The sequence below is a fragment of the Nicotiana sylvestris genome, chromosome 11 (genome assembly GCF_000393655.2).
Source record: "Nicotiana sylvestris chromosome 11, ASM39365v2, whole genome shotgun sequence".
NCBI lineage: Eukaryota > Viridiplantae > Streptophyta > Magnoliopsida > Solanales > Solanaceae > Nicotiana > Nicotiana sylvestris.
Genome location: NC_091067.1, coordinates 159,388,960 through 159,413,660, shown reverse-complemented (window position 1 = coordinate 159,413,660; position 24,701 = coordinate 159,388,960). Strand labels below are relative to the sequence as shown.

The 24,701-nt window shown below is 37.2% G+C and overlaps 3 protein-coding genes across 3 annotated transcripts in view; 2 read left to right on the top strand and 1 right to left on the bottom strand.

Moving 5' to 3' along the window:
- Positions 1 to 1,408, top strand: part of LOC138881912 (uncharacterized) — a 2,640-nt gene extending 1,232 nt beyond the window's left edge. Inside the window, exon 2 of the mRNA XM_070162214.1 lies at positions 1,371 to 1,408. Within this exon, the coding sequence (XP_070018315.1) occupies positions 1,371 to 1,408 (38 nt within the window). The remainder of the gene's footprint in view (positions 1 to 1,370) is intronic.
- A 3,662-nt stretch (positions 1,409 to 5,070) lies between these two features.
- On the bottom strand, positions 5,071 to 5,664 carry LOC138881911 (uncharacterized). Its single transcript, XM_070162213.1, has one exon. The coding sequence runs from the start codon at positions 5,662 to 5,664 to the stop codon at positions 5,071 to 5,073; it is 594 nt and encodes a 197-aa protein (XP_070018314.1).
- A 14,896-nt stretch (positions 5,665 to 20,560) lies between these two features.
- LOC104247299 (pentatricopeptide repeat-containing protein At5g48730, chloroplastic) lies at positions 20,561 to 24,701 on the top strand. Its single transcript, XM_009803263.2, has 4 exons — positions 20,561 to 20,974; positions 21,835 to 22,241; positions 22,502 to 23,401; positions 24,132 to 24,701. The coding sequence occupies exons 1-3, from the start codon at positions 20,636 to 20,638 to the stop codon at positions 23,187 to 23,189; spliced, it is 1,434 nt and encodes a 477-aa protein (XP_009801565.1). The 5' UTR covers positions 20,561 to 20,635; the 3' UTR covers positions 23,190 to 23,401; positions 24,132 to 24,701.

Below are 24,701 nucleotides of genomic sequence, written 5' to 3'. Positions count from 1 at the left end.
AACTCCCGAACCAGATACTCCTTTGCATCCACTACACTTTGGGTGAACCACTTCGACCCCTTCCGCTCTCGGAACTGTCTCAAGACTGTCGGATTGTACTTTTCAAGGTCTTTCAGTTGGAATTGTCGCTCAAGAGTGAGCGATCTCACCGACCACCACTCATGGAAGCTAGTAAAGGCAACTAGACTAACAAACCATCCTCCCAGACCCTCTTCTTCTTCGACCTCTCAAGGCCGACAACTATAGTATCTCTCTCCGGCCATTATCTAGAATATCATCAACTGTATTCGCTAGTGCCTTAGGAACAGGTGTAGAGGATGACCCCGAAGCCTGACTGGTACTCTCCGAACCCTCAAAGGTGCAATGTGATGAGGAAGGCTCGTCACGAAGTTGATACCTCCCCGGTGGCCTTGATTGGATAGCCGGCTGCTCTTGAACCAAGTCGCCCTCCGATGCTTCCCTAGATGGGGGCATAAAAACTGGATTCGGAGGGCTCTACATTTCTTCCTCGGCTAGCTGTAGCCTTCTTGGTGATTATATTTTTGAGGGTAAGGGGTAAAGTACTTTTTCCTCAGCCTCTTGAAGGTTGATCCCTCCCTTTTGAAGTATCTCCACAGCCTCGAGATCTAACCATTTTCTGTAACAAGCAACAACAGGAACCAATTGTAATTCAAGTGCAAACAAACAAAGAATATTCAATGTAAAATATGCTTGAAAGGTGGGGGAGTGCCGTCCGCACAATTATAAGTGCGGCCGCATGCAAAACATTGCGGGCAATACAATTTGATCTTGCGGTCACAGAACTGGATCTGCATTCCGCACAATTATTAGTGCGACCGTAGAATTGGAGTGCGGTCCGCACATTTTCTATCGCGGCTGCACATCAGATTCACCAACATTCCAACTTTCTAAAGACAGAGATTGGTCTATTTTGCGGCCACATTCACTTTTCTATGGCCGCGATGGGATTTCTGCAGTCCGCACAATTTCAAGTGCGGCTGCAGAATTCATCTTGACCAATGTGCCTTAATCTCAACTTCTGCGGATCGCACAATTTATTGTGCGGCCACAGATTTCAAAACCTTTACGAGCAGAGTTCTAAGGTAAATAATTTTTTACACAAATTTGACATGGTATTAACATTGGAGCATGATAATCAAGTTACCCATTCCCCACACAGCAATTATCAGTTGACCCAACACAGTTTAAACCCCACATGGTTGTAAAATTGAAATCTACTGACAAATGGCCTAAAACTACCTAATTTTTTTAAATTAAACTAAAAATTGAAAAGTTCTACGAGTAATTGAAGAATACCAGATATGAAGTAGTGCAAAAGAGTGATTACAGATGTTGATTGTATGTGGCAGATGATTTAGCAGATGCTTTCAATGTTTTAGCTTTTTGAGTGCTCAGAGAGGGGGAAAAAATGCACAGTAACCCTAGGATCACAATTTATACAGGATGAGTCTGGCTAAGGGAAAAAGGCTGAGTGCGGCCGCAGAATTCCTTCTACAGTCCGCACTCTGTTACCTAGGGCTCAGAAGCCGCGATTCGCAGAATTTGTAGTGCGGTCGTAGATTTTTGTTGCGGATAGCATATTTTGGTGTGCGAAAGCACTTTTGGCCATTTCTCTGACAAGACAAACTTCAGAGAGTTTGCATTTTCCCTTTACCATTTGTGCGGTCCGCATTGCAATTGTGCGACTGCAGTTTCCTTTTACTGTAGCAATCACAGTGCGGTCCGCACTTCTTTCCATACTTAGCTAATTTTCTGAGCACAGTTCCTGTAAAGCACACCCATCCCCGCAACACACTTCAAATCCAGTTAGCACAAAAATCTCACCTATCTATAAAAGAAGTAAAAAAAGAAAAAGAAACATAGGTTGCCTCCCAAGAAGAGACTGATTTAACGTCGCGGCATGATGCAGATTACCATCACTCAAAATGAATCACCGCTACAACGTGGTCATTACCAAATTTTTCCAAATAATGCTTCACCCGATGACTATTGATTTGGAATACCTCATCATTTTTATTCCTCGATTCCAATGCACCAAAGGGTGTCACACCCACAACTTCAAACGGGCCACTTCATTTAGACTTTAACTTCTCGGGACACATCCTCAACCGTGAATTGAACAACAACATAAGATCACCCTCTTCGAACTCTTTGTTCCAAACGTAATTGTCATGAAGATATTTCATCTTCTCCTTGTATAAGTATGAACTTGTGTATGCATGGAATCAGAACTCATCCAACTCATTCAAATGTGCCACCCTTAAGTTAGCGGCGACATCCCACTCAAGATTCAACCTCTTTAAAGCCCACCTGGCTTTGTGCTCAAGTTCCACCAGAAGATGACAAGCTTTTACGAACACCAACCGATATAGAGACATTCCTATGGGTGTTTTGTAAGCCATCCTATAAGCCTATAAAGCATCATCAAGTTTCTTGGTCTAATCCGTCTGGTTAGCATTAACTATTTTGGACAAAATACTCTTTATCTCCCCATTGGAGACTTCCACTTGATTGCTTGCTTGTGGATGATAGCGAGTCGTGACTTTATAAGTGACACCATAATTGGTGAGTAAGGCATCGAAGGCTTTGTTACAAAAATGTGACCCCATCACTTATGATAGCCCACAGAGTACCAAACCTTGTAAAAATATTCTTCTTCAAGAACGCCACCACACTTCTCGCCTCATTATTGGGTATAGCAACGGCCTCAACCCATTTGGACACATAATCAACCGCAACCAAGATGTATGTATTTCCACAAGAGCTCACAAAAGGACCCATGAAGTTAATATCCCACACATCGAAAAAATCAATCTCCAAGATGGTGGCGAGCGGAATTTCATTTTTCTTTGAGATTCCACCGGCCCTTTGACATTCATCAAATCGTTTCACTAGATCACTTGCATCCTTGTAAAGAGTGGGCCAATGGAAACCGCAACTTAGCACTTTGGCCGCCGTTCTTGCTCCACCATGGTGACCACCATATGGTGAAGACTGACAAGCCCCAAGAATTTCACATTGCTCCTCCTGTGGTACACATCTTCTAATCACCCCGTCCGCACAAATCTCGAAAAGGTACGATTCATCCCAATAATAGTATTGACAATCCCGTTTGAGCTTCTTCCTTTGGTTTGAAGAGAACTCAATGGGGATGGTACCACTCACAAGAAAATTTGCTAGATTCGCAAACCATGACACCTATTTCATTGAAATAGCCAAAAGTTTCTCATCGGGGAAGGAGTAATTGATTTCAAGTCCATCATGCAGCCTCTCCTCCTCCTCCAAACGAGACAAGTGATCCGCCACTTGGTTTTCACTTCATTTTCGATCTTGGATGTCAATATCAAAATCTTGCAACAAAAGCACCCATCTTATCAATCAGGCTTTGGAATCTTTCTTGCTCATAAGATAATGAAGTGCCCCATGATCCGCGTGGACAATTACTTTAGCACCCATCAAGTACGGACAGAACTTCTCAATAGCAAACACAATGGCAATGAGCTCTTTCTCTATAACGGTATAGTTGACTTGGGAACTATTCATGATCTTAATAGTGTAGTAGACTGAATGAAAAATCTTGTTGATGCATTTCCCCAAAACAGCCCCTACCGCTACATCACTTGCATCGCACATGAGCTCAAAAGGAACACCCCAATTTGGAGCGATGATAATGGGAGTAGTAGTCAACTTGAACTTTAAAAATTCAAAGGCTCTCATGCAATCATCATTGAAGTGGAACTTAGTATCTTTCTCCAAATGCTTGCACAACGGGTTCACCACTTTAGAGAAATCTTTGATGAAACACCGGTAAAACCCCGTTTGGCCTAAGAAACTCGCACGCCCTTCACTAAAGTCGGAGGTGGTATTTTAGAAATCACCTAAATCTTTTCCTTGTTGACTTCAATGCCATTCTTTGAGTTCTTGTGGCCAAGGACAATGCTTTCCTCGACCATGAAATGACATTTCTCCCAATTGAGCACCAAATTTGTTTTTTCACATCTTGCCAACACTTTATCCAAGTTTGCGAGACAATCATCAAAGGAATTCCTGACCACCAAGAAGTCATCCATGAAGAATTCAAGGTAATCCTCCACTATGTCCGTGAATATCGCTATCATACACCTTTGAAAAGTCACAGGTGCATTGCACAATCCAAATAGCATCCGCTTGAAGGTGAAAGTACCATAATGACATGTAAAGGTAGTTTTCTCTTGATCCTCCGGAGTAATAAGAATTTGGTTGTAGTCGGGAATACCCATCAAGGAAAAAATAGAAAGCACGGCCTGCCAATCTATCAAACATTTGATCTAGGAAGGGAAGTGGAAAATGATCCTTCCTTGTGACTTTGTTGAGCTTACGATAGTCCATACACACTCTCTACCCGGTCACTTTTCTTGTAGGAATCAAATCATTCTTGTAATTGGTGACCACGGTCATACCCTCTTTCTTTGGGATACATTGAACCAGAGAAGTCCACGAACTACCGGAAATGGGGTAGACAACCCCGACATCCAACCACTTGATGATCTCCTTTTTGACAACCTCTTGTATGGATTCATTGAGTTTTCTTTGATGTTTAATAGATAGTTTGGCACCTTCCTCCAAGTTAATCTTATGCATGAAAAATGTGGACCTTATCCCCTGAATATCCGTGAATGTCCATCCAATAACCTTCTTCCTCTTTTGTATTACCATCAATGTAGAGTCTACCTGCACGTTAGTCAAACAAGAGGAAAGAATAAGTGGTAAAGTAGAAGAGGGTCCAAGAAATTCATACCGAAGATGTGAAGGCAATGGCTTCAACTCCGAGATAGGATGTTCTTCAATTGAAGGCTTTGTAGGAGGAGTTATCCTATTTTCAAGATCCAAGGACAATTTGCGGGGCTCATATGTGTACGACCCCATTCCTTGTAAAGAGTTCACACATTCCACGAATCCATCCATCTCGTCATCATCAAAGATGATCAAGATGACCTCCAACATATCACCAACATTTATGACATCACTTGTTTCATACACAATCACATCGGTCACCAAGTCCACAAAAATTCACACCTCATTGCTATTGGGTTGCTTCATGGATTTACACACATGGAAAACCACTTTTTCATCACCAACCCGGAAAGTAAGTTCTCTGGCTTCAACATCACAAAGAGCCTTCCCCATAGCAAGGAAAGGTCTACCAAGAATAATCAACACCTCATAATCAATCTTACAATCAAGAATGACAAAATCCGCTGGGAGAATGAATTTATCAACACGAACCAAAACATCCTCAATCACTCCCAAGGGCCTCTTCATATTTCGATTGACCATTTGCAATCTCATAGAGGGGGGCCTTGGTAGCCCGATTACCAATGTCTTGAAAACCGAATAGGGCATCAAATTTATACTTGCCCCAAGATCACAAAGGGATTTTGCAAACTCGACAATTCCAATTGTACAAGGAATCGTGAAAGCACCAGGATCCTTCAACTTGGGAGACATAGAATACACAATTTCGCTCACTTGTTGAGTCATTTTTATAGTTTCAAAATTCATCAACTGCTTCTTTGTCATAAGATCCTTCATTAACTTTGCATAATCAGGCATTTTCTCCAAGGCTTCAACTAATGGCACATTGATTAAGAGACTCATCATCATTTAGATAAACATTTTGAATTGGTTTTCATCATTTTGCTTTGCAAGTTTGAGGGTAAGGAGGTGGAGGCTTAGGCAATTGTGCCTTAGCCTTTTGCACTACCGGTTTCGGCATGTCATTAATAGGATCCCTAGACAGGTTCACTGATGATCGGGTATAATTACGTATTTTAGTCACTTATCACACTCTAATTTAGTACACTTTAATTGAGTTTGAGCTTCAATCACTAGTGTTTTGCACTATTTGCGTATTTTATGCCTTGTATGAGTGATTCCGATCTATGTAGATGTTTTGGAATGAATTTGAGCTATTTGGAGCTTTGAAGTCTAAGTAAAAGCCCATGGGATTAATCCAGGATCATGTTCGGGGGTCGAAAACGACATCTGGATATCAAAAAGTCAAGAAAAAGCGGACTCTGAGAAAAATACACACCCACGATGTGTGGGGCGGCGTGTAGGACGCCGCATATATGCATAAATGTTTCCTGTTGATTTTGCATGCACTATGATAAATCCCACTACCACATCGCATGGCGCATTGCCCCATACGGTGCACCTGTGTATTTTTTACAAAGTATTTTCCTATTTCGTGTAAAAGAAGGTGGTTTCGTATGGGCCGACCCTACATGGAATAAATATATGTAAAAATATTTTTTAGAGGGGGAGGACAGACTTTTGACATACTTTAGACCTAGGGAGAGCACGGAGACGCCGTGGAGAGCGGAATTCAGCAGATTCCATCTTTCTTCCATCAAACTTAGTAATCTTTAATTTTTTTTGATGATTTGTTATTTTGCTACCATGTCTATGTGGAGCTAAACTTCACGTTCTAGGGTTGTGGTTGTCATGAATATTGAAGTTTATTAATTACATCACCATTAATTCGAGTTATCATCTTTGGTTATTTCTCTAATTCTGCGCATAATTGCTTAATTGTTTGGCCAACAGTTGAGTTCTATTTACTATCTATGCTATGCTTGGGAAAGCCATGGTGCATGCTATTTGCTGATGACATAGTCCTAATTAACGAGACCCGACGCGACGTCAATGAGAGGCTAGAGGTTTGGAGACAAGCCCTTGAGTCTAAAAGGTTTAGATTGAGCAGGTCGAAGACGGAATACCTCAAGTGCAAATTTAGGGACGAGGCGATGGGCGAGGGAGTAGAAGTGAGGCTTGAATCTCAAGTCATACCTAAGAGGGGTAGTTTCAAGTACCTTGGGTCAATTATTCAGGGGACTGGGAGATCGACAAGGATGTCACACACTGTATAGGGGTGGGGTGGATGAAGTGAAAGTTAGCGATGGGAGTCCTGTGTGACAAGAAAGTGCCACCGTTACTAAAAGGTAAGTCTTATAGAGCAGTAGTTAGACCTGCCATGTTGTATGAGTGTTGGCCGGTTAAGAACCTACACATCCAGAAGATGCAAGTAGCAGAGATGAGGATGTTGAGGTGGTTGTGCGGGCATACAAGGATGGATAAGATTAGGAACGAAGATATTCGAGAGAGGGTGGGCGTAGCCCCAATAGAGGACAAGATGCGGGAAGCACGACTCAGATGGTTCGAGCACATTCAGAGGAGGTGCACTGATGCACCTGTGAGGAGGTGTGAGCGATTGGTGGTGGTGGGTACGAGGAGAGGTAGAGGGAGACCTAAAAAGTATTGGGGAGAGGTGATCAAGCAGGACATGGCGCGACTTAGGATTACTGAGGACATGGCCCTAGACAGGGAATTGTGGAGGTCGAACATTAAGGTTGAAGGTTAGGGGGAAGTTGTGAATATCTATACAGCGCACTAGAGTGAGACTAGCCCGTTAGGAGTTAGGCTTAGGATACTACTAGTTAGCTACTGATGCAGGGTTTTATACGCTAGATATTAGTTTACTTTCCATCTCTCTCGTATTTCCTATATTCTCTTATATGGCTGTTATTTTGCTATTTTAATTTCTTTTATGTATGTTATGTATTTTATGTTATTATATTATGAGTCTATCAATAGTACTAATATATCGTCACTTGGTGCTTTCTTGAGCTGAGGGTCTCCTGGAAACAGCCTCTCTGCCCATCGGGGTAGGGGTAAGGTCTGCATACATACTACCCTCTCCAGACCTCACTTGTGGGATTATACTGGGATGTTGTTGTTGTTATTGTTGTTGTTGTTAGACTCGTGAGGGTATGAGGATTCTGAAAATATAAATTTTACCCGATTCCGAGACGTGGGCCAGGGTCTCGGGTTTTGCTAATTTTGAGATTTTTGATATTGTTTTCGAATGTTTTCGCTTAGGCTATGTTCCCTTAGCATATTGTGACCTATTCGTTCTGATTTTTGGATAGATTCGACGCGCGTGGAGGCCAATTTGAGAGGTAAGGGCATAACGAGCTAGGGTTTTGGCCAGTTTGAGGTGAGTAATGATTTTAAATGATGTCCTGAGGGTTTGAAACCCCGGAATTGCACAACGTAGTGCTATGCTAAGTTGAGATACACGTTGTGTGACGAGCGTGAGGTTCAATGCTATGGGGATTGTGACTTGGTCCATCCCGAATGATATTTTACTACATTTTTGATTGAGACATATACTTTATTATTGTGAATTGGGCTTGTTGCCATGCTTGGGGCCTTGTGCTGACCTGTAGAACCCTTGGGGGATTTTTGACTGGTTTTCCTCACTTACTTTGTTAAAGAATTTATATCCTCAGTCATGTTTCCAATTGTTTAAGATTGATATGAACCGGATTTTTGAAATGTTAATCATAAATAGAGAGAAATATGAGGGCTGAGATCCCGACCGTACATTATGCCCGAGAGGCTGTGATTTTTAAATGACTGAGAGGGGTCGAGGACCCAATAGTGAGGATATTTTATATGATATGGATCAGGCTGCGCGCCGCAACATATATATATATATATATTATGGATTGGGTTGCACGCCGCAACAACTACTTATATGGATCGGGCTGCACGCCGTAGCAATTATATAGCGCTTGGGCTGAAGGATCCCTTCCGGAGTCTGCACACCCCCAGTGAGCGCAGTTGACTATTATTATTATGGATCGGGCTGTACGCCACAGCGATATACGGAACGGGCTACATGCCGCAGCGGTTTATATATATTTTGATTCGGTTATCGTGATAAGTGTATGAAATTGAGAACTGAGGATAAGAACGAATAAATGAACTGAAAAGCTTGGGGAGCTGATTCATACTGATTATATCTATTTTACCTGGTTTAAAGAATTTCACATGATTTCCTCATTCACTGTTGCTTAAATGATTTTACTGTTTTGATATAGAACTGCTTAGTGCCTTTATGTGATTTTATACTGTCAGCCATTATTTATTGTTATTACTTACTGGGTCGGAGTACTCACATTACTCCCTGCACCATGTGTGCAGGTACAGGTATTCCTGAGGCATAGAGCGAGCTTTCCTGCCGTCCTGTCTTCACGGAGTTATCGAGGTAGCTGCATGGCGTTCGCAGACCCGATTCCTCCTTCTATCTCCACTTATCATTCCGCATTTTAGACATAATTCTGTATTAGATTGTTGAAACCTTGTATTAGAGGCTCAGACTTGTGACACCGGATCAGTGGGCTGTTTTACAAAGATTTTTTCATGATTATGGTTTCCGCACATTTCATCTGTTAAATTCATACTTCTATTTATATTAAATTGGTATTAAATACCGAAAATTGGTATTGAATTATAAAGAAAGAGATTGTGAGATGTTAGTTGGTCGGGCTTGCCTAGCATTGTGTTGGGCGCCATCACGGCTGGGGTTGGGGTCGTGACAACCCGTGTACAGTACATATGAACAGTACCTCGTATACAGTACCCATGAACAGTACCGTGAACAGTACCCATGAACAGTAAAATGCATGAACAGTAACCACGGAAATTCTGGACAGAATGTTGAGTTCCCATTTTCCATTTTTACCAAATTGGAGCTCGGCGAGAGGCGATTTTCGGGATATTTTCAAAGAAAATAACGGGGTAAGTGTTTTAACTTAATTTTGGTTAGATTACCCGAATCTATTACTACTTTTGGCATTTAATTGGTGATTTTAGTTGGGAAAATCTTGAAAACCCTCTTGGTTTAATTTGAAGATTTGAGGGTGGAGTTGATGTCAGATTTTAGTAAAATTGGTATGGTTGGACTCGTGGTTGGATGAGGTTTCATATTCCGTAATTTTGGTCGGGTTCCGAGACGTGGGCCCCACGGGCGAATTTTGAGTGCAATTTCGAATTTTTAATGGAAAATGTAGAATTTCATATGGAATTAATTCCTATAATTTTTATTAACTGAATCGAATTATTGTGGCTAGATTCGAGGCATTCGGAGGTCGATTTGAGAGACAAAGGCATCGCGAGCTAGAGGATTAGCCGGTTCGAGGTGAGTAATGATTGTAAATGATGTCCTCAGGGTTTGAAACCTCGGATTTGCACATCGTAGTGCTATATTGAGGTGAGACACGCGTTGGATGATGAGCGCGGGGTTTTTTACTACCGGGGATTGTGACTTGGTCCATCCCGATTGATGATTTTACCGCATATTTGATTGAAACTTATTTGTTATCATCATGATTTGGGTTGATTTCCATACTTGGGCTTCATGCCAATTATTTGAATCCTTTGGGAATTTTTATCACTATTTCCTCGTTGTTTTGACTTATATTTAAACTCAGTCCTGTTGATAATTATTGTTTTACAAACTCAGCCGCTTTTATGCAGATTTGAAAACTCAAATGATATTTCTAAATGGTATTTTGGGCTGAGAACTACTGTTTTACAAATGCTCGAGGGGCTTATGATGATTTTCGGACTGGGTGAGGCCGAGGTCCATATGTGAGGATATGCTGAGTGATATGAGGTCGAGGTCCTGAGATACTATTTATGCCACGAGGTGGCTTGAGTGATGTGATGCCGAGTGATATGAGGCCGAGGTCCTAAGATACTATTTATGCCACGAGGTGGCTTGAGTGATGTGAGGCCGAGGGCCTGAGATACTTTATATGTCACGCAGTGGCTTGAGTGATGTGAGTATATGCTGAGTGATGATGCCACGAGGTGGCTTGATATAACGCTTGGGTCGTAAGGGCCCCTCCGGAGTCTGCACACCCACAGTGAGCGCGGGTACCCATTGTTCTGAGTGATTTATACTATGCCCGAGGGGCTGATATGAGTGATTGTGAGGTAGCCCGATGGGCTGATACTATTCTGAGAGTGAGCCCGAGGGGATGTTACTGATCTGATATTGAGCCCGAGGGGCTGTTACTGTTCTGATATTGAGCCCGAGGGGCTGTTACTGTTCTGATATTGAGCCCGAGGGGCTGGTTCTGTTGATATTATGCCCGGGGGGCGGTTTGTTGTACATGTTTTGCCCGAGGGGCTGTTTACATTTCTATCATTTTTGTTACTCACTTGTAAACTACTTGCTTTACTTGTTGAAAAAAAAGGGATTTTCACTTAATTTCTCACTGCTTTACTGTTTAAAGTGATTTTACTGCTTCAGTATGGAATACCTTGTGTTTTTGTGTGATTTCTTACCTTCAGTCTTTATTTATTATTATTACTCACTGAGTCGGAGTACTCACATTACTCCTTGCACCTTGTGTGCAGATTCAGGTATGTTTTGGCTGATCGGAGGCAGAGTCATCAGGGTTTAGCAAGGTAGCTGCTGGCGTTCGCAACACTGCTTTTCTCTCTCCACATTTCATTAGTCTGTATTTGTACACTCTAGGCTTTCAGTTGTATTTATACCCTAGTAGATGCTCGTGACTGGTGACACCCCGGTTAGGGCTGTGTCGGGTTGTGCTTCCGTTAATTATATCATTAAATCATATTTAAATTGTTTATTTATGTTTAACTATTTTTGAAAAGGCGATATGAGTTTATTGGCTAGCCTCGTCTTCACGAGAGGCGCCATCACGACCGGAGCGGGGTTTGGGTCGTGACACTTTTTCAACAAATCTTCTTTTTCACTATTTTCTTTCATGGATTTGGGAAGGATATACTTTTAAAGACCTTGAGGTTTAATCTTTACATCACTAAAATTAGGGAGTACACTAACTTTTCATCACCAAACATTATAAAGAACATTCATAAGCATTATGAAATTAGAAGATGAAGAGAAAATCGAGTGGTTGGTATAAATGCGGCAACTTGGTAAGTAATATATTTTAGAAATCTATATATATATTAAAGCAAGAAACTATCATATATAATTGACCTTATGGTTAATCCAAGTGGCAAGCTAATAAATGTCATTAGTATATGGTAACTTTATTATATACTTGACTATTTTAGCTAAATACAAATATAATATATATATATAGAATTTGAATTAAAAGATAATTTTGAATTTATAGATAAAGTTCTAAAATTCGAATTTAAATTTAAAATAAAATTTATCTTTTTTTATCTTGTTATCATACTTAATTCGGTTAATGATCATATGCAATCATGTTAGGAACTTTTGTGTGACGACCCGACCCGTCGTCACGTGAGTTACCGCCCCGTTTCCCCCATTTTATGCTTCTTCATGTTTTGTTATCGGTATTCGGTGTGTTAGAGTTAAATCGGATTGGTTTTAATAAGAAATAAGACACTTAATCTCTTTTAAGAAGGCTTAAGTTGGAAAAGTCAACCGTATGTTGACTTATGGGTTAGAGGGTTCGGATGTGAGTTCTGATGGTTCGGTTAGCTTCGGGAGGTGATTTGTGACTTAGGAGAGTGATCGGAAGTGGTTTTGGAGGTACGGTATAGAATTAGGCTTGAATTGGCGAAGTTAGTATTTTGGCGAATTCCGGTTGATAGGTGAGATTTTGATCCGAGGGTCGGAATGGAATTCCGAGAGTTTCTGTAGCTTTGTTATGTCATTTTGGACTTGTCTGCAAAATTTGAGGTCATTCGGACATGGTTTGATTGGGTTTTTGATCAAAAATGAAATTTGGAAGTTGTTGAGATTCATAGGCTTGAATTCGATGTGATTTGATGATTTTTGGTGTTAGTCGAGGTGTTTTGATGATTGGAACGAGGTTGAATAATGTTTAGGATGCGTTGGTGCTTTTGGTTGAGGTCCCGGGGGCCTCGGGCGTGTTTTGGGTGAGTTTTGAGCGAGTACGGACACCTTGGAACGTAGAAAATGGAGGGGGCAGCAGTTGTGGCGCGGACCGCGCTCCTTTTCGCGCTGGGCACGCTGGCCTAGCGCTGACCGCGTCAAAGTGGGCGCGGCCGCGGTCACTGAAGACTGCAGGTTACTGGTCCTTCTTCGGAAGCTCATATCTTTTGATCCACAAGGAATTTTGAGGTGATTCAAAAACGAAAGTTGTAGCCCTTTGTGTCGAGTTTCCATAAAGGTAAAGATATCACAATTTGGACATCTGTAGCGAAAGTTATGGCTAAAATACTAAAGCCTGTCCCTGCAGAGCAAGACCTGCGCGGCCGCGGTCATTTTTGTGCGGTCAGCGATGTTAGAATCTGAGGGGTACTCTATAAATACGAGGTTTTGGGTTTTATTTATATTTTGACATAGAGAGCTCGGATTTTGGCTATTTTTCGAAGGATTTTCAAGAAATTGGTCGGGGTAAGTGATTCTAACTCAGATTTGGTTAGAGTACATGAATCTATCACTAAATTCATCATTTAATTCGTGATTTGAGATGGAATTTGGGAAGAAAATTGTGGAACCTTTCAAAAATGTAAAATGATGATTTGAAGGATCAAATGGTATCTGAATTGGATAATTTTGGTATGGTTAGACTCGTGAGGGTATGATAATTCTGTAAATGTAAATTTTACCTGATTCCGAGACGTGGGCCCGGGGCTCGGATTTTGCTAATTTCGAGATTTTTGATATTTTTCGAATGTTTTCGCTTGGGCTTTGTTCCCTTAGCATATTGTGATGTATTCGTTCTGATTTTGGATAGATTCGACGCGCGTGGAGGCCAATTCAAGGGGCAAAGGCGTCGTGAGCTAGAGAATTAGCCAGTTCGAGGTGAGTAATTGATGGAAATGATGTCCTGAGGGTTTGAAACCCCGAAATTTCACATCGTACCGCTATATTGAGGTGACTTGCACGCCGGATAATGGGCGTGGGGTAGAGCACCGTTGGGGATTGTGACTTGGTCCGTTCTGAGAGATATTTTACTACATTTTTGGTTGAGACGTATACTTTATTATTATGAATTGGGCTTGTTGCCATGCTTGGGGCCTTGTACCGACCTGTAGAACCCTTAGGGGATTTTTGACTGGTTTTCCTCACTTATTTTATTAAAGAATTTATATCCTCAGTCATGTTTCCAATTGTAGGCTTCTTGCCAATTATTTGAATCCTTCAGGGATTGACATCACTGCTTTCGCATATTTTGCATATCATTTGACCTCAGTCCAAGATTTTAAATACTGCTTTGCAAACTCAGCCATCTTTCTAAGATTTGAAAACTTAAATGATATTTCTAAATGATATTTCAGGCTGAGAACTACTATTTTACAAATGCCTAATGGGCTTATGATGATTCCTGGACTGAGCATGGATCGGGCTGCGCACCGCAGCAGTGTTATATTGATATTGAGGCTGAGAGCCTGGTTGATTACATTGATATTGAGGCCGAGAGCCTGGTTGATTATATTGATATGGAGGCCGAGAGCCTGGGTGATTATAATGAGATTGATATGAGGCCGAGGGCCTAGATTTGCTGCCACGAGATGGCTTGATGTTGCGCTTGGGCTGTAGGAGCCCCTCCGGAGTCTGTACACACCCCCAGTGAGCGTCGTCGACGATAAATAAATATGGATGGCTCGGGCTGCACGCCGCAGTGGGTACCAGAGGATACCGTCATATGCATTGCATTGCACTCATGCATTTATTCTTTATCTGCCATAATAATTATGTGCTCTCATTTTATTGACTGGTTGCTTTGTACTGTTCTGTGCCTGAGGAGCTGATACTGCTCTGAGATACTGAGCCCGAGGGGCAGATTTCTAGTTATTATTTTGATACTGAGCCCGAGGGGCAGATTTCTACTTGTTGTTTTGATATTGAGCCCGATGGGCAGATTTCTACTCGTCATTTTATTGCCAAATTACCTGTTTTGCCGGTTTAAAAGAAATTTCACATGATGTTTCACTGAATTGTTATTTTAAATGATTTCACTGCTTCTGTATAGAATGTTGTGTGCCTTAACGTATTTTCTTACCTTCAGTCATTATTTATATTTATTACTCACTGGGCCGGAGTACTCACATTACTCCCTGCACCATGTGTGCAGGTACAAGTATTCCTGAAGCATAGAGCGAGTTTTTCTGCCGTTCAGTTTTCATCAGAGTTATCGAGGTAGCTGCATGGCGTTCGCAGACCCGTTTTCTCCCTTATCTTCTGTCATTTATGATATCTTCAGACTTTGTTCCTAATTCCATACTTTGTAGAATTTTTAGTAAACTCTGTAGTAGCTCATGACTTGTGACACCCCGGTTAGGGCTGAGTTGGGTTGGATTTTTCGTATTATATCTATACTTTCCGCTATTGGATTTAAACCATGTTTATACTATAATTGTGTTAATTAATTGTCTTAAAAGGATGAATTGGGTTGAATGGCTGGCCTTGTCTTCATGAGAGGCGCCATCACGACTAGGTTCGGGAATTGGGTCGTGACATTTTGTTATTTCTTATAATTATTTAAATACTACTTCGCCTCTAGCAAAAAAAAAAAAACTACTCCATATAATTATAAAACTCTTTCACATTTAAAATCCTATAAGTATAGTTCTTTGAAACACTGTAGCTAGATTTGAATAAAATGAAATTCTTTTAAAATAAATGTAATATATAGGGTACACATCTATGTTTATCTAACTAACAAAAAATAATTTAGAAAACCAAATAAAAGTCTACTTACATATATAATAAAGTAAACATACATATTGGAGAAAGAAACATCACAAAATCAGTCAATATTAAAAAAAATGTTGTTTCTTTTTTCTTCTTGAAGAATATTTGTTTGAAGAGTCAATTTGCATAAATGGACATCAAACAAATAACAAAACTATGGTTATACAATTGCTATCATTAATTTCAATTTAGCACAGTCAAAGAATTGAAGGGTATAAGCTGAAATCCCTTCATTTAGCTGTAGTCAAGCCGATGTTGCAAGGGTATAATATGATTTCGTTGAAGAAATTAGTTTTGAATCATTAGATTACGTGAAATGTTTTTTTTCAAACTCAACAAGAGATAAATTGGTTTTTAATTGATAGTTTCTATAGTGACTTTTAAGTGTAACAAAGAGTATATATAAAAAAAAATTGGTATGACGTGAAATATTATTTTTTTAAATGTAAACAAATTATTTCGAAAAAAGTCTTTACTTATTTAATTCAAATATAATAAAAAGATAAAAAAAATTTGAACATTAGTAGAAAGTTTTAAAATTATTATAATTGAAGTTATATCATGGATAAACTCAAAAAAATCGAAATCTTATGGAATATTTACATAATATTTGGCCATATTTATTGTTTACTTTTTATAGCTAATATAAATAGATGATATACTGACAACACACAATTATACATATATTATATATGAATTATATATAAATTATACATCATTCAATTTTTTTAATTTAAGTGGTCGGGTGAGCACCTATTTAAGCTGATTAGATAAAGCCAAAAGAAAAATATGAAATAATTTCAACTAAAGACTAAAAATATAATTAAAGTTCATATGTAGACAATTTTTATTAAAATTCATCTTTTTATAGTAAAATAAATTAATTTTTTGTAACAAAAGAAATAATGACATAAAAAATAAGATAAAAAAAAATAAATATTGAAAAAAATGTTAGAAAGATCTAAAAACGAGAAATAAAAGATGACAACAAATTTCTTCTTATGTTTCATCTTTGTTGAGTATAAAAAATTTGAAAGTTAATCTCATCGATTTCAAATATATTTTATTTCGACTCAAATACGTAGATTATAAGATAAGGATATCTTTGAATATTTTTTGTAATTTACATTATGTGTCGTTTTTAAAAAATTACTATTACTAACAAACTCATATGATATTCAAATTTGAATTGGAATGCAATTTGAGTAATTAGTATGATATTGAAAAATAAACTACTTGACAATTTTAAGACAATATATGTCATGTTTTATAATAATAATAATAAACTAATTTCACATTTAATGATTCAAAGAACAAAATTTTTGTATATAGAGGGCATTAAAAATTCAAATTTTGGGGCTAGAAATATCGATAAACTTAAAGTGGAGTCATACTGAAATAAATTCGGCCAAAGAATCATTTAAATTTTTAGATAGCATATTAAAGTGCATTTTAAATTAAGGATAATATCTTCACTTGCATCATTATAAAAATAATTATTATTATAATATATACAAAGTTTTAAAAATTGAAATTTCAAAATAGAAATATTTTTTGAAAGGTAAAATCATACCAAATAAGAGTTCATGTCGTAGTATAAAAGTCACGTTGTAATCAAAGAATCGCTTATATCGTGTCAACCTTTGTGCTTTGCCATAAATATGAGTTATTGTTTCACTTTGTGGCTATTTTTAGGTTCCAGTGACACTTATGAGAATAGTGCAAAAATAAAATTATCACTACGATAATTGAGAAAATGTTAGTCTTTTTTCATGTAGTGTTTCTTAATTAATATCTGACGATTATCTATAATTATTTAGAAGGTTTAAATGTTAAGGTTATTTACATAGAATTCAAATAACTTAGATATTTAACATGGTTAATGTCAGATATCAAAATGGAGTAAAAAAATTCACTAGCTAAAGAATTGTTTATATTTTTAGATAGCCAACTAAATGAGTTTTGAACTAAGAATAATATTTTCAATTACATTATTATAAAAATAATTATTATTGAAAAATTTTATGTTTTAAAAACTAAAATTTTAAGAAAGGAATATTTTTTAAGAGATATCAACACACCAAATAAGAGTTCAAGTAGTAGTAAAAGAGTTAAGTGTTATCGAAAGAGTCATTCATTGTCTCAACATTTGATTGTTTTGCCATAAATATGAGTTATTATTTTGCTTCCTGACTATTTTTAGGATCCAATTAGACCGGCAAAAATGGTATCAAAAAAGAAAAATAGAAGAAATGATTAATTTTTTTCATGTAGTTAATATCCAATGATTATCTATATTTACCGAGAAAGTGTAAATTTTAAGATTATTTGCATACAATCCAAATAAACTTAAATATTTGACATAATTAGTGTCCGCGCATCCGCGCGAGTACTAATACTAGTATTTATAAAGTTCAAAATATTGGGCTAGAGATTTATATATATTTTGAGTTGCTACATATTAGTAGTTTTTACTTAGTTAAAATATAGAAAACATTAATGATCAACCTATTTTTAAAATTTCAAACTCCTAAATATTAGAAAAATAACCTAAATAACAATTTAGTCCATTATAAAATCAACAAATAAAAGGTAAAAAGCGAACAATATTATATCCAAATGATAATTTCTTACTTATTCTTTGTTGACATTGTTATTTTTGGTGTCCTTGTTCGTCATTATATCCAAACTCATTTTTCTCATTTGAACTGATGATATAATAATTTTGATCGAATTTTTCAAGTTAAAGAGAAGATAATATATCTTGATATTCTCGATTATTCTTTGATCCAAAGAAAAATTATTGAAGTGTGTGCAACTTAATTTGGTGATATTCAATATTCACGATTGTTATTAGATCTTGATAAATAAGGAATTGAATTTAAATTTTTTCTTTACTTCTTAGGATATGAATTTGACTAAAGATTATTTTACGCAATTCATATAAGAAAATAAGTTATATAAATTAAAATTGTTTGATGTTGAATTTCTAAATATTAGAACTCCCTCCGAATAATCCAAATAAATAAAGATTAATAGCAAAATGTTAGTTAATTTTAAATTTTTAATGTTATAAATATAATTTGAATGATATAATATCTGACATAAAATATAACTTACATGTTATCCATCATTAATGATTAAAAAATTTATATTAAAAATAGCAAATTTATAAATCAACTTAAACTCGTTGTGCACATATAAAAATTTGGATTAACATTGAAAAATGCTAATGATTCCTACAAAAATTAAAACGAAGGCAGAAACTTGTAAAAGTCTTTTGTTATAATTCTAAAAGTGTTAAAACTTGTAAACATCAAAGAGTCAAATTTGAGGAAAATTGTTACACGATTTAAATAAGGAAAAATATTTATAAGTAAAATTTTACTCAATTTAGATTCTTACATATTAGGAGTTTTTAGATACCTTAAAGGAAAAATATTTAATAAATAAAATTTAGCTTATCTTAAAGTCCTACATATTAGGTAAATAATTAAACTACAATTACAATTTTGTCCAATGTAAAGTTTATTTTCAAAGGGTAAAAAAGGCGAATGACATTTCGTTAAGGATCTTCGTGCTTTTAATATAGTATAGACTAGTTTATATGTACGCGCGTTGCGTGTGTACCTTTTTTTTTTTATATATAAAACAAATTCATAAATTTAATATTAAGGTTAAGCTTTTGAGTTATAATATAAAGATGTATGTACCTAATGATTGTTTATCCTATATAGTTAACTTGATAATGAAATGTAGAAGTTTTCGACCATCAACAGATGTATTTATATTTCTGTTTACCATTTCGTTTTCACGTACACTTGGTAAGTAATTTAATAGTACTTAGGTTTTTGCACTTATTTGTTCTTGTAGTTTAAAAAGTATCTAGTTCCAAATTCAAATATATATTCTAATTAAAGAAAAAAGCATGCAAACAAAAAACGGGGAGTGTATTTTGAATGCATTAGCTTTAAAATTCTAATTTCAGTCATAATTCTATCAACAAATAAATTAGGTTAACTTTTAATATGAATTCCATTAAACTCTAATACCTTCCATTGAATTTTAATTTCTTTCATGTCTAGAACACATTGAAGAGAGTTTTAATTTTATTCGTCGAACTTGCTAGAATAATTCTATCCAACTTGTGTAACTTACCAAAGTTAAAGGAAATTTAAAAAAAAATACATTAAGATGCGAAAACTTTTTAAAAGGCTACTCAGTCGGTGTCTTGTCCAACCACCTGTTTTATGCATAGCCTACCGTACATAATTGTTAAGCTCAACGGCCTATTTTCTATGCAAGATTAAACCTAAATAATAATCAAACCATATTATATATAGCATAAGCAAGAAACAAGAAGCAAATTAAATTTACAAAAAAAGAAAAAAAGAAAAGAACAGAGCTTAAAGAGATTGCATGAGATCTCACCTTTTGGATATATAGAACATCAACTATAAGACGATGAAGAAAAGTTAATATTGATCCATTATAATCAAATGTGTTCCAAACAGATACTAACAATTCAATTATGTTCAACAAAGAGATAATTTCACAATGAAAATTTGAAAGTTAAAGTTATAAAAGTTTCAAACCTAGTTTGTATTGACGGAGAGATCGACTCTATTTACAGTTAAGAATTTATTATACTACCAAACAAAATAGAAGAGAGAATTCTGAAATATAAGCATTACTTACAATTTATTAATTCAGTACAGGATTATAATTTTAAAGTTTTAAATATTAGGACTTTGACATAGTTATCAATAAGGAAAGATTTAAAAAATAATATTTTATTTGATTCTAAAGTCCTAAATATTAGGAAAATAACTAAAATTATAATTTTGTCCAATATAAAATTCATTTTTAAAGGGTAAGAAAAGGCGAACGAAATTTTACTAAGGGCCTTCGTACTTTCAATATAGTATACATATATAGATAGATACATAGATATAGATAGATAAATATATAATGATAATCAAAAACATATGATCTAATTTTTCTATTCCTTTTTCCCTTACCCAAAAACCAATCTAATAAAACATTTCAGCCTCATATTTACAGACTTCAGCCAACACTGAACACACTCTCATGGCGTCAAATCCAATTCCTCCTCCATCATTCAGACCACCAAGAACCGACCCATTAACCCGAAAGAATCTCACCATACCCGGGTCCAAACCCAGTGACCCGAATTATTCACTGAATCTTGAGAAGCTAAAGGAGAAAGAAGCAAAAGAGAGAAAAGAAGAAACCAATAAAAAGATAGCTTCACAAAAAGCCATATCTATAATTCTACGTAGAGAAGCTACAAAAGCAGTTATTGAGTACAAGAAAAAGAAAGGGAATTCTAAGAAGCTTTTGCCTCGTACTGTTCTTGAAGCTCTTCACGAACGTATTACTGCTTTGCGTTGGGAATCTGCTCTCAAGGTGCGATTTTTTTTAGTTATTTTGAGTTTTTTACTCTCTTTATTTTGAAATCCAAGTTGGAATTTTTCTGGGAATTGATAATTATAGTGCATTTTTTTGGATATTTATATCATTTCTGGGTACAATCATAACTGCACATGGTACAATGGATGAAGCACATATTGAGTTTTTAATTTTGGAACCGAAGTTGGAATTTTTCTGCGAATTGATAATCATGGTGCAATTTTGGTTAAGAGTGGTGCAATTTTTGATAAGATATGATGCAATGTTTTGTTTGGACTGAAGAAGGTACTATTATAACTGGATATTGTACAACACATTTGAAGCACTTGTTGATTTTTTATTAATTTCTTAATTTTGGAATCCAAGTTGGAAATTTTCTGGGAATTGATAATGATGGTGTAATTTTTTGTTTGCCTGGACTGAGGAAGGTACTATTATAACTGCAGATTGTACAACACATTTGATGCACGTATTGAGTTTTTAATGCTCTTTTTGTTTCTTCACGTTGGAGTCCAAGTTGGATATTTTTCCGGGAACTGATTATGATGGTGCAGTTTTGTCTGGACTGAGAAATGTAGAATCATAAGTTCGTAACATGTTACTTTGTTCAAGTTGATTCATGCTGCATTGCTAGGAGAGTGGTTTCTACGAACCAAATGCCATTGCTGAGCATATGAAAGATGATTTCTGTTTACTGATTTTTTATGTTCATGTGTTACCAGACCCCACTTGTGGGAACTCACTGGGTTGTTGTTGTATGTTTATGTGTTAGAGGAAACATTTGGTTATGTTTTGGCGGTGATTAAATTCTGTAGAGGCGCCCAAAGCATTATCATGATTCCTTTTTGGGCTTTCAGGTCTTTGAACTCCTCCAGGAGCAGCTGTGGTACAGGCCCAATGCTGGTATTTATATCAAATTAATTGTCATGCTTGGGAAATGTAAGCAACCCGAAAAAGCTCAATCCCTATTCGAGATGATGGTGGAAGAAGGCTGTGTCATGAATCAAGAAGCTTATACTGCTCTTTTGTCTGCCTATAGCCGTAGTGGTCTTTTTCACAAAGCTTTTTCTATCCTAGAAGAGATGAAGAACACTCCAAACTGCCAACCCGATGTCTACACATATACTATCCTGATAAAGTCCTGCCTTCAGGTTTATGACTTCGATAAAGTGCAAATCCTGCTTTCGGACATGGATTATATGGCAATTAAACCCAATACAGTAACATATAATACACTCATTGATTCCTATGGCAAAGCAAAAAGGTTTGGTTACTTTTCAGCGTTATAGTTCTATTTCTGATTTTCCACCTTAGCTGACAAGAAAGTTTTAATTATGCACAACTGGAACTTGAGTTTTCTACCTGGTTGTGAAATGAGCTCCACGACGTTATCTAACTTTTGGCGTTGTGCTATCTTTGCTTACTAAAATGTTTCATACTGTTGATATCATTTTCTGGACACAAGTGTGCGCATTAGTTGTATTGATAGGGAAATTGATTCGGTTATTCTTTTAATTGCCAAAGGTTCAAAGAGATGGAATCCACACTTGTTGAAATGCTGCGGCGAAGAGACTGCAAACCAGATGTGTGGACCATGAATTCAACATTGAGAGCGTTTGGTGGCAGCGGGCAAATAGAAATGATGGAAAAATGCTACGAGAAGTTTCAGAGCGCTGGAATCGAACCCAGTATCAAGACCTTCAACATACTCTTAGATTCATATGGGAAAACAGAAAATTATGAGAAAATGAGTGCTGTAATGGAGTTTATGCAGAAATACCATTTTTCATGGACGATAGTTACTTACAATATCGTAATAGATGCATTTGGAAGGGCTGGGGATTTAAAGCAGATGGAATTTCTTTTTAGGCTGATGCAGTCTGAGAGGATAAAACCAAACTGTGTTACTCTTTGTTCACTTGTAAGAGCATATGGGAAGGCTGGTAAAGCTGAAAAAGTCGGAGCTGTTTTGCGATTCATTGAGAATTCTGACGTGGCACTTGATACCGTGTTTTTTAACTGCCTAGTGGATGCGTATGGGATGCTGGGATGCTTTGTGGAGATGAAAGGGGTGCTCGAGATGATGGCAAGAAGTGGATGTAAGCCAGATAAGATAACGTACAGAAGTATGATTAAAGCCTATTCAGTAAATGGAATGACTAGCAAAGCAACAGAGATGCGAAGCCTACTTGCCTCATTGGAGAAGGCGTGATAGCTTCATAGTTGAAAGGGCTAGATATTCCAATGGACAATAAGGTGTTTTAACGATCACATGCCGTTGGTACGATAACTTCTGAGATGCTGTTGTTGTGGCTTCAGATACAGGTGCAAGAGTTCTCAGTCGCCTCAGCGTTGAACTGAATACTGTCGATGAAGGAAAAGGATTGTCACTAAACAGCTTAATTTGTCGATGAACACAATCAGGTAAATTGTTAAAGTGCCTTGATATACAACCAGGTCTGGTGTACCGTCTCTTTTCCCCTTTCAATCCCATAGGATTCAGTGCCTAAATTTTTGTTTGTTCCTGCATAAAATTTATCCCACACCATCATTGATTGTCTAATACAAGACTCTGTAGTATGACTGTTAAGATTACATCGTCTAGTGGGAATTTTCCCCATTGACCTTTTACCTGGATAATCATACTGACAAATAGGGGAGACTGACAAAATACCTTTTCTATTTGTCTATGGATTTCCACAAAATATGTGACCAGGAGACCACGGGTTCGAGCTGTGAAAACAGCCTCTTGCAGGTAAGGCTGCGTACAATAGACCCTTGTGGTCCGGCCCTTCCCCGGACCCTGCATAGCGGGAGCTTAGTGCACCGGACTATCCTATGAATTCTTTTTGCTTGACAGTTATTTGCAAATCAGCTTTTTGTATTTCAATATGCTGAAGTGAGTCATGGTGCCACCGTGAATTATGCGTGTGAGTTTTTGTGAAAACCTACCCGTGCGTTTTTGGTTTATGGAAGGCATTTTGATTAGTTTTCTGGAAACCAAAGAGCTTTAATAAACGAGCCCTATTGCTCCCATTTTATCAGTTTCTGGCTCCTATTACCCTCCCAGGACCTCACCTATGTGATTTGTTGTTGTTGTTATTATTATTATGTTAAGTAATGTCCCTGAAATTGTATTTACTGATCTTGTCAGCTGGAACTGGACTATGGTCAAGAGGAGCAGTCAATGCAGCTTAGACCACCAACACAGAATCAGTTTTCCAAGTCCATGATTAGGCTTCCATCAGTCTCTTGAGGCTCAATTGAAGTAGCAGTCAAACAATTGTCTTTCTCAGATGTGCCTAAGAAATATTCACTATGACAAACAACAACAAACCGAGTGAGGGGAAACCGGGAAGGTAGTGTGTACACATACCTTACTGCCATCTTGTGAAGATAAAGAAGCTGTTTCTGATAGACGTTCGACTCAGGAAAAGCATAGTCACAACATTGTTGAACTATTCACTATGGCAAAATCATAGTTATATCTTAGAATGATTACATATCTAATTAGAAGGGGAGCCTTGGCGTAACTGGTAAAGTTGCATGTGATCAGGCAGGGGCGGAGGCACGTCCGACACCGCTTGGCCGAATTTTTTTATTTATAATATATATGTAAATAATCTGAAAAAGAAAATATAGTCTAAATAAATAAATGGCACAACTTGAGTTAACAACTATATTGGTCCGTTGGTGAAGTAATCCAGTTTCTGCTTGTGGTCCA

Bases quoted from the DNA above. Each gene is read 5' to 3' on its own strand.
- LOC138881911 (XM_070162213.1), bottom strand. From the start codon at position 5,664: ATGATGATGAGTCTCTTAATCAATGTGCCATTAGTTGAAGCCTTGGAG.
- LOC104247299 (XM_009803263.2), top strand. From the start codon at position 20,636: ATGGCGTCAAATCCAATTCCTCCTCCATCATTCAGACCACCAAGAACC. The intron at 20,975-21,834 runs GTGCGATTTTTT...TTGGGCTTTCAG, and splicing joins GTTGGGAATCTGCTCTCAAG to GTCTTTGAACTCCTCCAGGA. The intron at 22,242-22,501 runs GTTTGGTTACTT...TAATTGCCAAAG, and splicing joins TCCTATGGCAAAGCAAAAAG to GTTCAAAGAGATGGAATCCA.